At 43.8% G+C, this 13,613-nt stretch overlaps 1 protein-coding gene across 9 annotated transcripts in view; it reads left to right on the forward strand.

Annotated features, from left to right (window-relative positions):
• Window positions 1-13,613, forward strand: part of LOC139415802 (dysferlin, limb girdle muscular dystrophy 2B (autosomal recessive)) — a 163,041-nt gene that overhangs the window by 30,480 nt on the left and 118,948 nt on the right. For all 9 annotated transcript variants that reach the window (XM_071163904.1, XM_071163900.1, XM_071163902.1 and 6 more), the window contains exons 2-7: window positions 1,040-1,095; window positions 1,267-1,358; window positions 7,581-7,686; window positions 11,736-11,850; window positions 12,238-12,369; window positions 12,538-12,644. In XM_071163904.1, coding sequence (XP_071020005.1) covers window positions 1,040-1,095; window positions 1,267-1,358; window positions 7,581-7,686; window positions 11,736-11,850; window positions 12,238-12,369; window positions 12,538-12,644 — 608 coding nt within the window. The remainder of the gene's footprint in view (window positions 1-1,039; window positions 1,096-1,266; window positions 1,359-7,580; window positions 7,687-11,735; window positions 11,851-12,237; window positions 12,370-12,537; window positions 12,645-13,613) is intronic.

Here is a 13,613-nt window from a genome sequence, read left to right on the forward strand (position 1 = left end):
ATAGCCAGCTAGCTAACATAGCATCCCTCTGTTTGAGCCAGGTGTTTGAATAGGCTAATCTAGCTAGCTGTTTGAGCAGGGTGTTTGAGAAGGCTAAACTAGCTAGCTGTTTGAGCAGGGTGTTTGAGTAGGCTAAACCAGCTAGCTACATTTTCTAGCAAAATAAGTGAAACTGAAAGTAAAAAAAAAGACAATCTGGTCTTGCTTCTTCATATGTAAAGAAATGAATTTGTTTAAAACTGTTCAACTATTTTCTTTCTCTCTCTTTGAGTCAATTACTCAGCACATTTTATGCACTGCGGCGCTAGCTAGCTGTAGCTTATGCTTCCAGTACTAGATTCATTCTCTGATCCTTTGATTGGGTGGGCAACATGTCAGTTCATGCTGCAATTATTTGGTCAAATGTGATTAAAATGTGTTTTATCTTAAAAGGATAACTTTTTAAATGTTTCACAATTTGTATTTTTATGAAATTCACTGAGGAGGATGCTCCTTCTCTTCCTCCTCTGAGGAGCCTCCGTGTGTGTGTGTGTGTGTGTGTACAGTACCAGTCAAAGTATATTTTGATTTGGTTACTACATGATTCCATATGTGTTATTTCATAGTTTTGATGTCTTCACTAGTATTCTTCAATGTAGACTATAGTAAAAAGAAAAACCCTAGAATGAGTAGGTGTTCTAGAACTTTCGACTGGTACTGAATCTCTGGGTGTTCTCTCTGTACCAAAGTTGAGCTAGTGTTCTGTGATAAGATAACCTCCATCCCATCTCCCTGTTGGCATTTCTTTGGTCTGTCACTCTGACCTCCTCCTGTTTCTACTTCCTGCTTCCTGTTTGAATGTTGATTGACAGGAAGTCACCGCTCAGAACCTCTGTGTTACAGGAAGTACTGCTTTGTCTAACACGATTACTACCTAGCCAAGTCTCTGCAAGGACCACTCACTGATAACGCTAGCAGTTACAATTTGTGATGTTCTGCATTTCTGTTTAAAAAATAATTATATATTTTCTAATTCTTCTTCTCTCCTCTTGTTTTCCAGGATCGAAAAAGAAGACAAAAGTCATCAAGAATAACATAAACCCTGTCTGGAATGAGGTGTGTATTTAAGAAATAAGGCCCGAGGAGGTGTGGTATATGGCCTGATAATGACGGCTTTTCAGCCATTTAGCATTTCAGGGCTCGAACCACCTGGTTTATAATATACAGCAGTGAGAATACTCTAATATACTGTAGTCTATCAGTAATAATGAATTTGTCTGTCGTCAGGGTTTTGAGTGGGACCTGAAGGGAATACCTCTGGATTCAGGAGCTGAGCTTCATTTGGTGGTCAAGGATCACGAGAAGATGGGGAGGAACAGGTACAGTGTGTTTGTCAGTGTGTGTTTGAGCTTCACGTTTTGAATATGGGAAGGAACAGTACAGCGGGAATGATTTCTAGATACAGTAAGTTCAGGAAATTACCCGGGGAAGCTTCTAACCTTTTTAATGAGGTAATTGGTAGTCCGGGGTGTCAGTCTGTTTCGGATCTCTTGCCAGCTCTTTACCAAAAACATGTTTAGCTTGACAATGGGTAGGTGGCAGCGTCATGCTGTGGGGATGTTGTTCAGCGGCAGGGACTGGGAGACTAGTGAAGCATGGTGGCGGCAGCGTCATGCTGTGGGGATGTTGTTCAGCGGCAGGGACTGGGAGACTAGTCAAGATCAGACTGGGGTGAAGGTTCACCTTCCAACAGGACAAAGGCCCTAAGCACACAGCCAAGGCAATGCCGGAGGGGCTTCGGGACAAGTCCTTCAATGACCCAGCCAGAGCCCAGACTTGAACCCGATTGAACATCTCTGGAGAGACCTCCAGGTGACCAAATACAGGTGTGACAAGCTTGTAGCCTCATACCCAAGAATACTTAAAAAAAAACATTTTAGAATAAGCCTGTAACGTAACAAAATGTGGAAAATGTCAAGGGGTCTGAATACTTTCCGAATGCCCTGTATATCACCACTTCACATAATACAAATCCTTCCTCGGTTCCCAGAATAGACAGCATCAGGAACGTTTCCTCAGTTCCCAGAATAGACAGCATCAGGAACGTTTCCTCAGTTCCCAGAATAGACAGCATCAGGAACGTTTCCTCAGTTCCCAGAATAGACAGCATCAGGAACGTTTCCTCAGTTCCCAGAATAGACAGCATCAGGAACGTTTCCTCAGTTCCCAGAATAGACAGCATCAGGAAAGTTTCCTCAGTTCCCAGAATAGACAGCATCAGGAACGTTTCCTCAGTTCCCAGAATAGACAGCATCAGGAACGTTTCCTCAGTTCCCAGAATAGACAGCATCAGGAAAGTTTCCTCAGTTCCCAGAATAGACAGCATCAGGAAAGTTTCCTCAGTTCCCAGAATAGACAGCATCAGGAAAGTTTCCTCAGTTCCCAGAATAGACAGCATCAGGAACGTTTCCTCAGTTCCCAGAATAGACAGCATCAGGAACGTTTCCTCAGTTCCCAGAATAGACAGCATCAGGAACGTTTCCTCAGTTCCCAGAATAGACAGCATCAGGAACGTTTCCTCAGTTCCCAGAATAGATAGCATCAGGAACGTTTCCTCAGTTCCCAGAATAGACAGCATCAGGAACGTTTCCTCAGTTCCCAGAATAGACAGCATCAGGAATGTTTCCTCAGTTCCCAGAATAGATAGCATCAGGAACGTTTCCTCAGTTCCCAGAATAGACAGCATCAGGAACGTTTCCTCAGTTCCCAGAATAGACAGCATCAGGAACGTTTCCTCAGTTCCCAGAATAGACAGCATCAGGAAAGTTTCCTCAGGTCCCAGAATAGACAGCATCAGGAACGTTTCCTCAGTTCCCAGAATAGACAGCATCAGGAAAGTTTCCTCAGTTCCCAGAATAGACAGCATCAGGAACGTTTCCTCAGTTCCCAGAATAGACAGCATCAGGAACATTTCCTCAGTTCCCAGAATAGACAGCATCAGGAAAGTTTCCTCAGTTCCCAGAATAGACAGCATCAGGAACGTTTCCTCAGGTCCCAGAATAGACAGCATCAGGAACGTTTCCTCAGTTCCCAGAATAGACAGCATCAGGAAAGTTTCCTCAGTTCCCAGAATAGACAGCATCAGGAACGTTTCCTCAATTCCCAGAATAGACAGCATCAGGAACGTTTCCTCAGTTCCCAGAATAGACAGCATCAGGAACGTTTCCTCAGTTCCCAGAATAGACAGCATCAGGAACGTTTCCTCAGTTCCCAGAATAGACAGCATCAGGAACGTTTCCTCAGTTCCCAGAATAGATAGCATCAGGAACGTTTCCTCAGTTCCCAGAATAGACAGCATCAGGAATGTTTCCTCAGTTCCCAGAATAGACAGCATCAGGAAAGTGTCCTCAATTCCCAGAATAGACAGCATCAGGAAAGTTTCCTCAATTCCCAGAATAGACAGCATCAGGAAAGTTTCCTCAGTTCCCAGAATAGACAGCATCAGGAAAGTTTCCTCAGTTCCCAGAATAGACAGCATCAGGAAAGTTTCCTCAGTTCCCAGAATAGACAGCATCAGGAAAGTTTCCTCAATTCCCAGAATAGACAGCATCAGGAAAGTTTCCTCAGTTCCCAGAATAGACAGCATCAGGAAAGTTTCCTCAGTTCCCAGAATAGACAGCATCAGGAATGTTTCCTCAGTTCCCAGAATAGACAGCATCAGGAAAGTTTCCTCAGGTCCCAGAATAGACAGCATCAGGAAAGTTTCCTCAGGTCCCAGAATAGACAGCATCAGGAAAGTTTCCTCAGTTCCCAGAATAGACAGCATCAGGAAAGTTTCCTCAGTTCCCAGAATAGACAGCATCAGGAAAGTTTCCTCAGTTCCCAGAATAGACAGCATCGGGAATGTTTCCTCAGTTCCCAGAATAGACAGCATCAGGAAAGTTTCCTCAGGTCCCAGAATAGACAGCATCAGGAAGGTTTCCTCAGGTCCCAGAATAGACCGCATCAGGAAAGTTTCCTCAGGTCCCAGAATAGACAGCGTTGGGAAAGTGTGTGTGAGTTGAGAAGTTATCGTTAGCTTTCATAGTTGTTTGATCATTCCTCCTGATAACAGCAGGAAAACACATAAGGAATGCTCCATTGTGATATTGGACAGAAGGGAGGATTGACCGCTCTATTCTACTCAAAGACAGGGTTTGGGGGGGCTCCTGCTGCAAGGCTGTGTTAGCCCGCTGAGCTAAAGCTTTATGCTTTAGGCCCAGGATGTTTTTACCATCATTTTTTACCCAGGATGGTAAAAACGATTAGTTTGTAGATCAGAATGAAGTTTGGGCTGCGGAATCTACGGAATGTGGCCTTGTTATCAGGGGGCGATGCAGCCAGAGAGAGGGAGGAGTCACGTAAACATGGGACTTCCTGTTTACTCGCCATGGTAACACTTCCTGGTCTGTACGGTGGCTCTGCCAATAGCAGTTAAGATGCCTTCGTGGGTAGCGTTGTGCTTGATTCCTTCACAGATCTGACGGTGCTGGATAGGTGTCCGTAATGTAGTGTTATTGCCATATTGCTGACGTTTATTCAGTCCTCTTGATCTATAAACACTTCGAGGGTTTTGGTTGAAGTAGGTAACAGAGACCATGGTATCAACTTCTCTATGCCCCATATTGTTGATGTTGTTGTTGTTTTATTGAACAACCTGTAACCTGTTTACTGCTCATTAATGAACATGTTCTCTAAGGAAATTGCCAACGATGGAACACTCCCAGAATGCATTGTTTTTTTTTCTCGAATCCCCAGGTGTACCTTTAGAATGTCGATCGGTGTTCCAATCACTCGTCATTTTTCCATTGTCTCCCCTGGAACATTCTGGCAGTGTTAGTATCGTCTCCATATAACAAGACAATGCTTTTAACAGCTACTGAATAGCTGATTAGCTTCCCTGCTGCCTTAAGGTTTTCAACAATAGGGCACAAGTCAACATAGGTCTTAAACCAGATGTGAGATGTGGTTTATCTACTGGCCTTGTTAAACCAGATGTAAGATGTGATTTCTCTACTGACCTTGTTAAAGGAGTCTAGACAATAGCGCCCAGCTCTGTTCAAGGACAGGTTGGAATTACACCAGGCATGAGAGAATATCTGGAGCATTCTAGCATTCTCACATTCTAGCATTCTAGCATTCTAGCATTCTCACATTCTAACATTCTAGAATTCTAGCAATCTAGTATTCTCACATTCTAACATTCTAGAATTCTAACATTCTAGCATTCTAGCATTCTCACATTCTAACATTCTAGCACTTCATCATTCTAGCATTCTCACGTTCTAGCATTCTAGCATTCTCACATTCTATTATTCTAACATTCTAGGATTCTCACATTCTAGAATTCTAGCATTCTAACATTCTACCATTCTAGCATTCTAACATTCTAGCCTTCTAAAATTCTAACAATCTAGCATTCTAACATTCTAGGATTCTCACATTCCACCATTCTAGCATTCTCACGATCTAGCAATCTAGCATTCTCACAATCTATTATTCTAACATTCTAGGATTCTCACATTCTAACATTATAGCCTTCTAAAATTCTAACAATATAGCATTCTCACATTCTCACATTCTAGCATTCTAACATTCTAGCATTCTCACATTCTAGCAGTCTCACAGTCCAGCATTCTAACAATCTAGCATTCTCACATGCTATCCTTCTCACACTCTAGCATTCTAGTATTCTCACATTCTAACATTATGTGTTCTAACATTCTAACAATATAGCATACTAGCATTCTAGCATTCTCAAATTCTACCATTCTCACATTCTAGCATTCTCAAATTCTACCATTCTCGCATTCTAGTATTCCAGCATTCTAACATTCCAGCATTCTAACATTCTAGCATTCTAACATTCTAGCATGTTAACATTCTAGCATTCTAGCATTCTAACATTCTAGCATGCTAACATTTTAGCATTCTTACATTCTAACATTCTCACATTCTAGCATGCTAACATTCTAACATATTTGCATTCTAACGTTCTAACAATCTAGCATTCTCACATTCTAGCACTCTAGCATTCACACATTGTAGCATCCTAGCATTCTAGCATTCTCACATTCTAGCGTTCTCACAGTCTAGCATTCTCACATTCTAACATTCTAGCATGCTAACATTCTAGCATGCTAACATTCTAGCATTCTAGCATACTAACATTCTAGCATTCTAGCATACTAACATTCTAGCATTCCAGCATGCTAACATTTGAGCATTCTAGCATTCTAACATTCTAGTATTCCAACATTCTAACATTCTAGCATTCTAACATTCACACATTCTAGCATAATCACATTTTAGCATTCTAGCATTCTCACATTCTAGCATTATAACGTTTTAACATTATAGCGTTTTAACGTTCTAACAATCTAGCATTCTCACATTCTAGCATTCTAACATTCTAGCATTCTCACACTATTGCATCCTAGCATGCTAACATTCTAGCATTGCTAACATTCTAGCAATCCAACATTTTAGCATTCCAAAATTCTAGCATTCCAACATTCTAATATTCTAGCATTCTCACATTCTAACATTCTAGAATTCTCACATTCTGCATTCTCACATTCTAGCATTCAAACATTCTAGCATTCTAACAAGCTAGCATTCTAACAATCTAGCATTCTCGCATTCTAGCATTCTTGCATCCTAGTGTTGCAGCATTCAAAAATTCTAGCATTCTAGCATTCCAACATTCTCACATCCGAACATTCTCACATCCGAACATTCTCACATCCGAACATTCTAGCATTCCAACATTCTAGCATTCCAACATTCTAACTTTCTAGCATTGTATCATTCTAGCATTCTAGCGTGCTAACATTCTAGCATTCTAAAATTCTAGCATTCTAACATTGTAGCATTCCAAGATTATAACATTCTAGGATTCTAACATTCCAACATTCTAGCATTCTAACATTCTGACATCCGAACATTCTAGCTTTCTAGCATTCGAACATTCTAGCATTCGAACATTCTAGCATTCTAACATTCTAGCAATTCAACATTCTAACTTTCAAGCATTCTAGCATTCTTAGTGCATTAGCATTGCTTTCCTGTCTCCATATCACTGGCCACTAGGAATGCTAATGGCTATTGAATAACTGAGTAGCTGAATAGACAGCTGCCCTCTGGGATTTCCAGCGAGCCTCTCTTTGGTTCTATATTCTCAGAGTAGCTGGAGACTGTGGTTACAGATGAGAGAGGGCAGACGAATGGCTGACGTAATGTTTCCCATACTGTCCTCAGCTGTGTCTGTGTGACTACAGGTAAGACAGGGAGATGTCTGTATGGGAAACATTACGTCAGCCATGTGAGAATGTTAGAATGTTCGGATGTGAGAACGCTAGAATGTTAGAATGCTAGAATGTTAGAATGCTAGAATTTTTCGCATCTGAGAATGTTAGAATGCTAGAATGTGAGAATGCTAGATTGTTAGAACGTCAGCATGCTATAATGTCAGACTGTCTGACTCATATCCTGTATTCTACTGCTCTGCCTTCCCTCTGTTCCACTCCTCCTGTCTGTCTGTGTTTCTTCTCTGTTTCTAGGTTCCTGGGGGAGAGTCGAGTGGCTCTCAGGGACATCCTCAACTCCTCTAACCTGGCTGCTAGCTTCACTGTGTCCCTACTGGATACCAAGAGGAACAATACTGGGGTGAGACACACACACACACTGTTCCACACACACTGTTCCACACACACTGTTCCACACACACTGTTCCACACACACACACACACACACACACACACACACACTCTGTTCCACGCACGCAGTCACACACACACACAGTCACACACACTCTGTTCCACGCACGCAGTCACACACACACACACAGTCACACACACTCTGTTCCACGCACGCAGTCACACACACACACACAGTCACACACACTGGTGCACACACGCAGTCACACACACACACTGTTCCACGCAGTCACACACACACACTGTTCCAGGCACGCAGTCACACACGCACACACTGTTCCACGCACGCAGTCACACACGCACACGCAGTCTCACACGCATCTTGCTGCACCTGAATACGCGACTAAAAACACTTGATTTGATTTGACCTCCTGGTTCTGCAGATGAAACGTAATGTTCTAATGTTTGGAACGTTTCCACTTCCTTTTCATTTCATTAACACGAAACAGCCATTTCCTGTACGTTTCATCGTATGAACACACACACCTCTCTGATTCAGACGGGTTGGGTTAAACAATTCAGAGGGGTTGGGTTAAATGATTCAGAGGGGTTGGGTTAAATGATTCAGAGGGGTTGGGTTAAATGATTCAGAGGGGTTGGGTTAAACGATTCAGAGGGGTTGGTTTAAATGATTCAGAGGGGTTGGGTTAAACCATTCAGAGGGGTTGGGTTAAATGATTCAGAGGGGTTGGGTTAAATGATGCAGAGGGGTTGGGTTAAATGATTCAGAGGGGTTGGGTTAAATGATTCAGAGGGGTTGGGTTAAATGATTCAGAGGGGTTGGTTTAAATGATTCAGAGGGGTTGGTTTAAATGATTCAGAGGGGTTGGTTTAAATGATTCAGAGGGGTTGGTTTAAACGATTCAGAGGGGTTGGTTTAAATGATTCAGAGGGGTTGGTTTAAACGATTCAGAGGGGTTGGGCGTTAAATGCGGAAGACACATTTCAGTCAAATGCATTTGGTTGTACAACTGACCCAGCGGTGATCGCAATGCCAGTGGGGGTACGCCAAATAGATATAGATAAGATAGATAGATATAGATAATATATATAATAATAGATTCTCATAAAAAATTTAAAACAAAGTTGTGATACATATTTTTTTTTAAATTGAGAGTCGAGCTTAAAGTTTTCTTTACTGACCATAGTTAACACTAGTCTGACCGTTTGCATGATGACCAGTTTCTCACACGACTGGCCGACCTGGGTGATGTCTTTTCTCTCACCTGAATGATCTGAATCTAGGATTACAGAGACTCTCTACAACTATATTCAATGTGCGGGACAAAATTGAGGCTATGATTAAGAAGTTGGAGCTCTTCTCTGTCTGCATTAACAAGGAGAACACACAGGTCTTTCCATCGTTGTATGATTATTTGGGGTGCAAATGAACTCGAGCTTATGGACAATGTTAAATGTGATACAGGGAAGCACCTGAGTGAGTTGGATGCACAATTACACAGGTACTTTCCCGAAACGGACAACACAAACAACTGGATTTGTTATCCCTTTCAAGCCCTGCATCCAGTCCACTTACCGATATCCGAACAAGAAGGCCTCATCGAAATCGCAACAAGCAGGAGTTTGAATGTTTGAAGGGATACGGGACTATAATAAGTGTGACAACCACTGCCCAAAATCATTCGCACAGAATTAATTCAACCAACATTACCGATATTTAGTGACGGACATATTTTATCAGTAAATCAGAATTCTTGTTTTTTTTGTCAAGTGTTCTTCTCAAGAAAACAATGGCAAACTATTTTCTGCTGGGTGTGTACGGGTGTATGTGTGTGTGTACGGGTGTGTGTGTGTGTATGTGTGTGTATGTGTGCACCAGCCAAAAAGGTGTTTTTCTTCCTTCTCTGTATCACCACTCTCAGAATAGCACACATCCTCAGGAAAACCATTCTCTCTCTGTCTGTCTGGTCTGGTCTGGTCCGGTCTTGTCTTGTCCACTACAGTCCACTACTCTGGTCAACAGTAGTCCACTACCCTGGTCAACAGTAGTCCACTACCCTGGTCAACAGTAGTCCACTACCCTGGTCAATAGCAGTCCACTACCCTGGTCAACAGTAGTCTACTACCCTGGTCAACAGTAGTCTACTACCCTGGTCAACAGTAGTCCACTACCCTGGTCAACAGTAGTCCACTACCCTGGTCAATAGCAGTCCACTACCCTGGTCAACAGTAGTCTACTACCCTGGTCAACAGTAGTCTACTACCCTGGTCAACAGTAGTCCACTACCCTGGTCAACAGTAGTCCACTACCCTGGTCAACAGTAGTCCACTACCCTGGTCAACAGTAGTCCACTACCCTGGTCAACAGTAGTCCACTACCCTGGTCAACAGTAGTCTACTACCCTGGTCAACAGTAGTCCACTACCCTGGTCAACAGTAGTCCACTACCCTGGTCAACAGTAGTCCACTACCCTGGTCAACAGTAGTCCACTACCCTGGTCAACAGTAGTCCACTACCCTGGTCAACAGTAGTCCACTACCCTGGTCAACAGTAGTCCACTACCCTGGTCAATAGCAGTCCACTACCCTGGTCAACAGTAGTCTACTACCCTGGTCAACAGTAGTCTACTACCCTGGTCAACAGTAGTCCACTACCCTGGTCAACAGTAGTCCACTACCCTGGTCAACAGTAGTCCACTACCCTGGTCAACAGTAGTCCACTACCCTGGTCAACAGTAGTCCACTACCCTGGTCAACAGTAGTCTACTACCCTGGTCAACAGTAGTCCACTACCCTGGTCAACAGTAGTCCACTACCCTGGTCAACAGTAGTCCACTACCCTGGTCAACAGTAGTCCACTACCCTGGTCAACAGTAGTCCACTACCCCGGTCAACAGTAGTCCACTACCCTGGTCAACAGTAGTCCACTACCCTGGTCAACAGTAGTCTACTACCCTGGTCAACAGTAGTCTACTACCCTGGTCAACAGTAGTCTACTACCCTGGTCAACAGTAGTCCACTACCCTGGTCAACAGTAGTCCACTACCCTGGTCAACAGTAGTCCACTACACTATAGAGCCTGGTCAACAGTAGTCTACTACCCTGGTCCCTAGAAGCACAAGCATTTCGCTAGAAGCACAAGCATTTCGCTACACTCGCATTAACATCTGCTAACCATGTGTATGTGACAAATAAAATTTGATTTGATTTGATTTTGGTCAACAGTAGTGCACTACCCTATAGACCCTTGTCAAAAGTAGTCTACTACCCTGGTCAACAGTAGTCTACTACCCTGGTCTACAGTAGTCCACTACCCTATAGACCCTGGTCAAAAGTAGTCTACTACCCTGGTCAACAGTAGTCTACTACCCTGGTCAACAGTAGTGCACTACCCTGGTCAACAGTAGTCCACTACCCTGGTCAACAGTAGTCCACTATCCTGGTCTACAGTAGTCCACTACCCTGGTCAACAGTAGTCCACTACCCTGGTCTACAGTAGTCCACTACCCTGGTCAACAGTAGTGCACTACCCTATAGACCCTGGTCAACAGTAGTCCAATACCCTGGTCAACAGTAGTCTACTACCCTGGTCAACAGTAGTCCACTACCCTGGTCTACAGTAGTCCACTAACCTGGTCTACAGTAGTCCACTAACCTGGTCTACAGTAGTCCACTGCCCTATAGACCCTGGTCAACAGCAGTCTTCTACCTTTGTCAACAGTAGTGCCCTAAACAGTGTGTCATTTAGGACACAACGAGGGCCCTGCTCCAAACACCGCCCCCTGAAAATCAACCCATTCATATGATCCATATCACTCACTGACCAAATCAAGATGTTTGGTGGATATCATTCACAAAAAGATTCCTGCTAAAATATTATTTGAAGATGAACTAACTATTAGGATATATCCTGAATATAATACTGGTAATAAGTGATTTTTTTCAGATATGAACCTCCAACAAAGCAAGATAATTATTTTGTTGTGTACTTGTCTGTCTCTGTTCAGTAAACCATCTTTGACCTGTTTCCTCCACTAGGCCACACTGAGCCTGCAGATTTCCTACATCCCTCCCCCAGGAATGACTCCTTTCTTCCAGCCTCCTCCTCAGCCAGAGGCCCGGGAGAAACCTGTGGAGCTGGACACTGTCACAGGTACAAGACGTCTCCAGATTTCAGTAGAGCTCTCATATCAAACCCAAAACAGTCCTAGTCTCTATGTTGTTGTCTTAGGCACAGCCCCCATCCCCGCAGGAGGTCTTGTGCCTTTTGGTAGGCTGTCATTGTAAATAACAATGTGTCCTTAACTGACTAGTTAAATAAAGGTTAAATAAAACAACTTTCTCTCTCTGTCTCTTACTCTCTGTGTCTCTCTCTGTCTCTGTCTCTCTCTCTCTTTCTCTCTCTCTCTCTCTCTCTCTCTCTCTCTCTCTCTCTCTCTCTCTGTCTCTCTGTCTCTCTGTCTCTCTCTCTCTCTCTCTCTCTCTAACTCTAACTTTCTGTAATGACAAGGGTTGTACTGTATGTGTGTGTCTATTCCAGTCTTCTCATTGGACACCATGGGTGAGGAGGACACAGAGAGCATGTTGATGATGGAGCAGACAGATGACCCAGACACCGGGAGTCACCAGGGACCCCATCAGGGGGGCCAGGGCGGCCAAGAGACCCCCACAGGTAACCACCCCTGACCCCTTCCTCCGGAGTCCTGACCCCTGACCCCTAGAAAGCCAGACAGATCCTGAAATTGCAGTATGAAGTTTCTGTGTTTTTTTTTAACATAGTCTGTCTTTTGTGTGATTTGTTTTCAACTCTGTGTATGTATCATCATGTTCCCCCTGCCAGCCCAGACCCCTAAACGGGCCCCCCCTAACTACACCCCTGGAGTGAAGAGAAAGAAGAGGCAGCAGGGTAACAAGGCACCGCTCCCAAACAAACCACAGGACCTGCAGGTGTGTGTGTATTTCTCTCTCTCTCTCTCTCTCTCTCTCTCTGTCTCTCTCTCTGTGTCTCTCTCTCTCTGTCTCTCTCCCTCTCTCCACATCTGTTATGGTTCTGAGAACATCTGCTATGGTCTGAGAACATCTGCTGTGGTCCGAAGAACATCTGCTTTGGTCCGAAGAACATCTGCTTTGGTCCGAAGAACATCTGCTTTGGTCCGAAGAACATCTGTTGTGGTTCTGAGAACATCTGTTATGGTTCTGAGAACATCTGCTATGGTTCTGAGAACATCTGCTATGGTTCTGAGAACATCTGCTATGGTTCTGAGAACATCTGTTATTGTTCTAAGAACATCTATTATGGTCTGAAAACTGCTCATCTGTCAAGATGGCGAGACACAAGTAAAGGGACAAAGTGGAGGAGCAATTAATCGGGTCGGATATGAGATGTATGTGAGATGTATGTGGTAGGGGCTCCTTACGATCATAGATTACAAAAAAGAAAGCTAGTCACGTCGCGGACACCAACATCGCCCAACCGGACGAGCTAAACACCTCCGAGTTGTGCCCCTGTGGACAGGCCGAAATACTCACGATCTCCACATAGAAGGTGTATAAGTCATTCAAACGTGTTTACCCTCGCGTGGCTGCTGGCACAGATGGCATCCCTAGTAGCGCCCTCAGAGAATGTGCTAACTGTTGTGTTTTCTGACATTTAATTTCTGACACGTCAGTCAGAACAAAGGAGTTGATTGTGGACTTCAGGAGGAAGCAGGCTGGGCACCCCCCCATCCTCATCAATGGGGCTTTCTGTCTAAAACGTCCTTGTCTAAAAAAGTTCCTCGGCATACACATCTCCGAGGAGCTGAAATGGTCAAACATGGACACAGTGGTGAAGAAGGCACAGCAGCAACTCTTTAACCTCAGGATGCTGAAGAAATGTCCCCGAGGTCCCTCACAGTGCTCTACAGCGGCACCATC

The sequence above is a fragment of the Oncorhynchus clarkii genome, chromosome 9 (genome assembly GCF_045791955.1).
Source record: "Oncorhynchus clarkii lewisi isolate Uvic-CL-2024 chromosome 9, UVic_Ocla_1.0, whole genome shotgun sequence".
Classification (NCBI taxonomy): domain Eukaryota; kingdom Metazoa; phylum Chordata; class Actinopteri; order Salmoniformes; family Salmonidae; genus Oncorhynchus; species Oncorhynchus clarkii.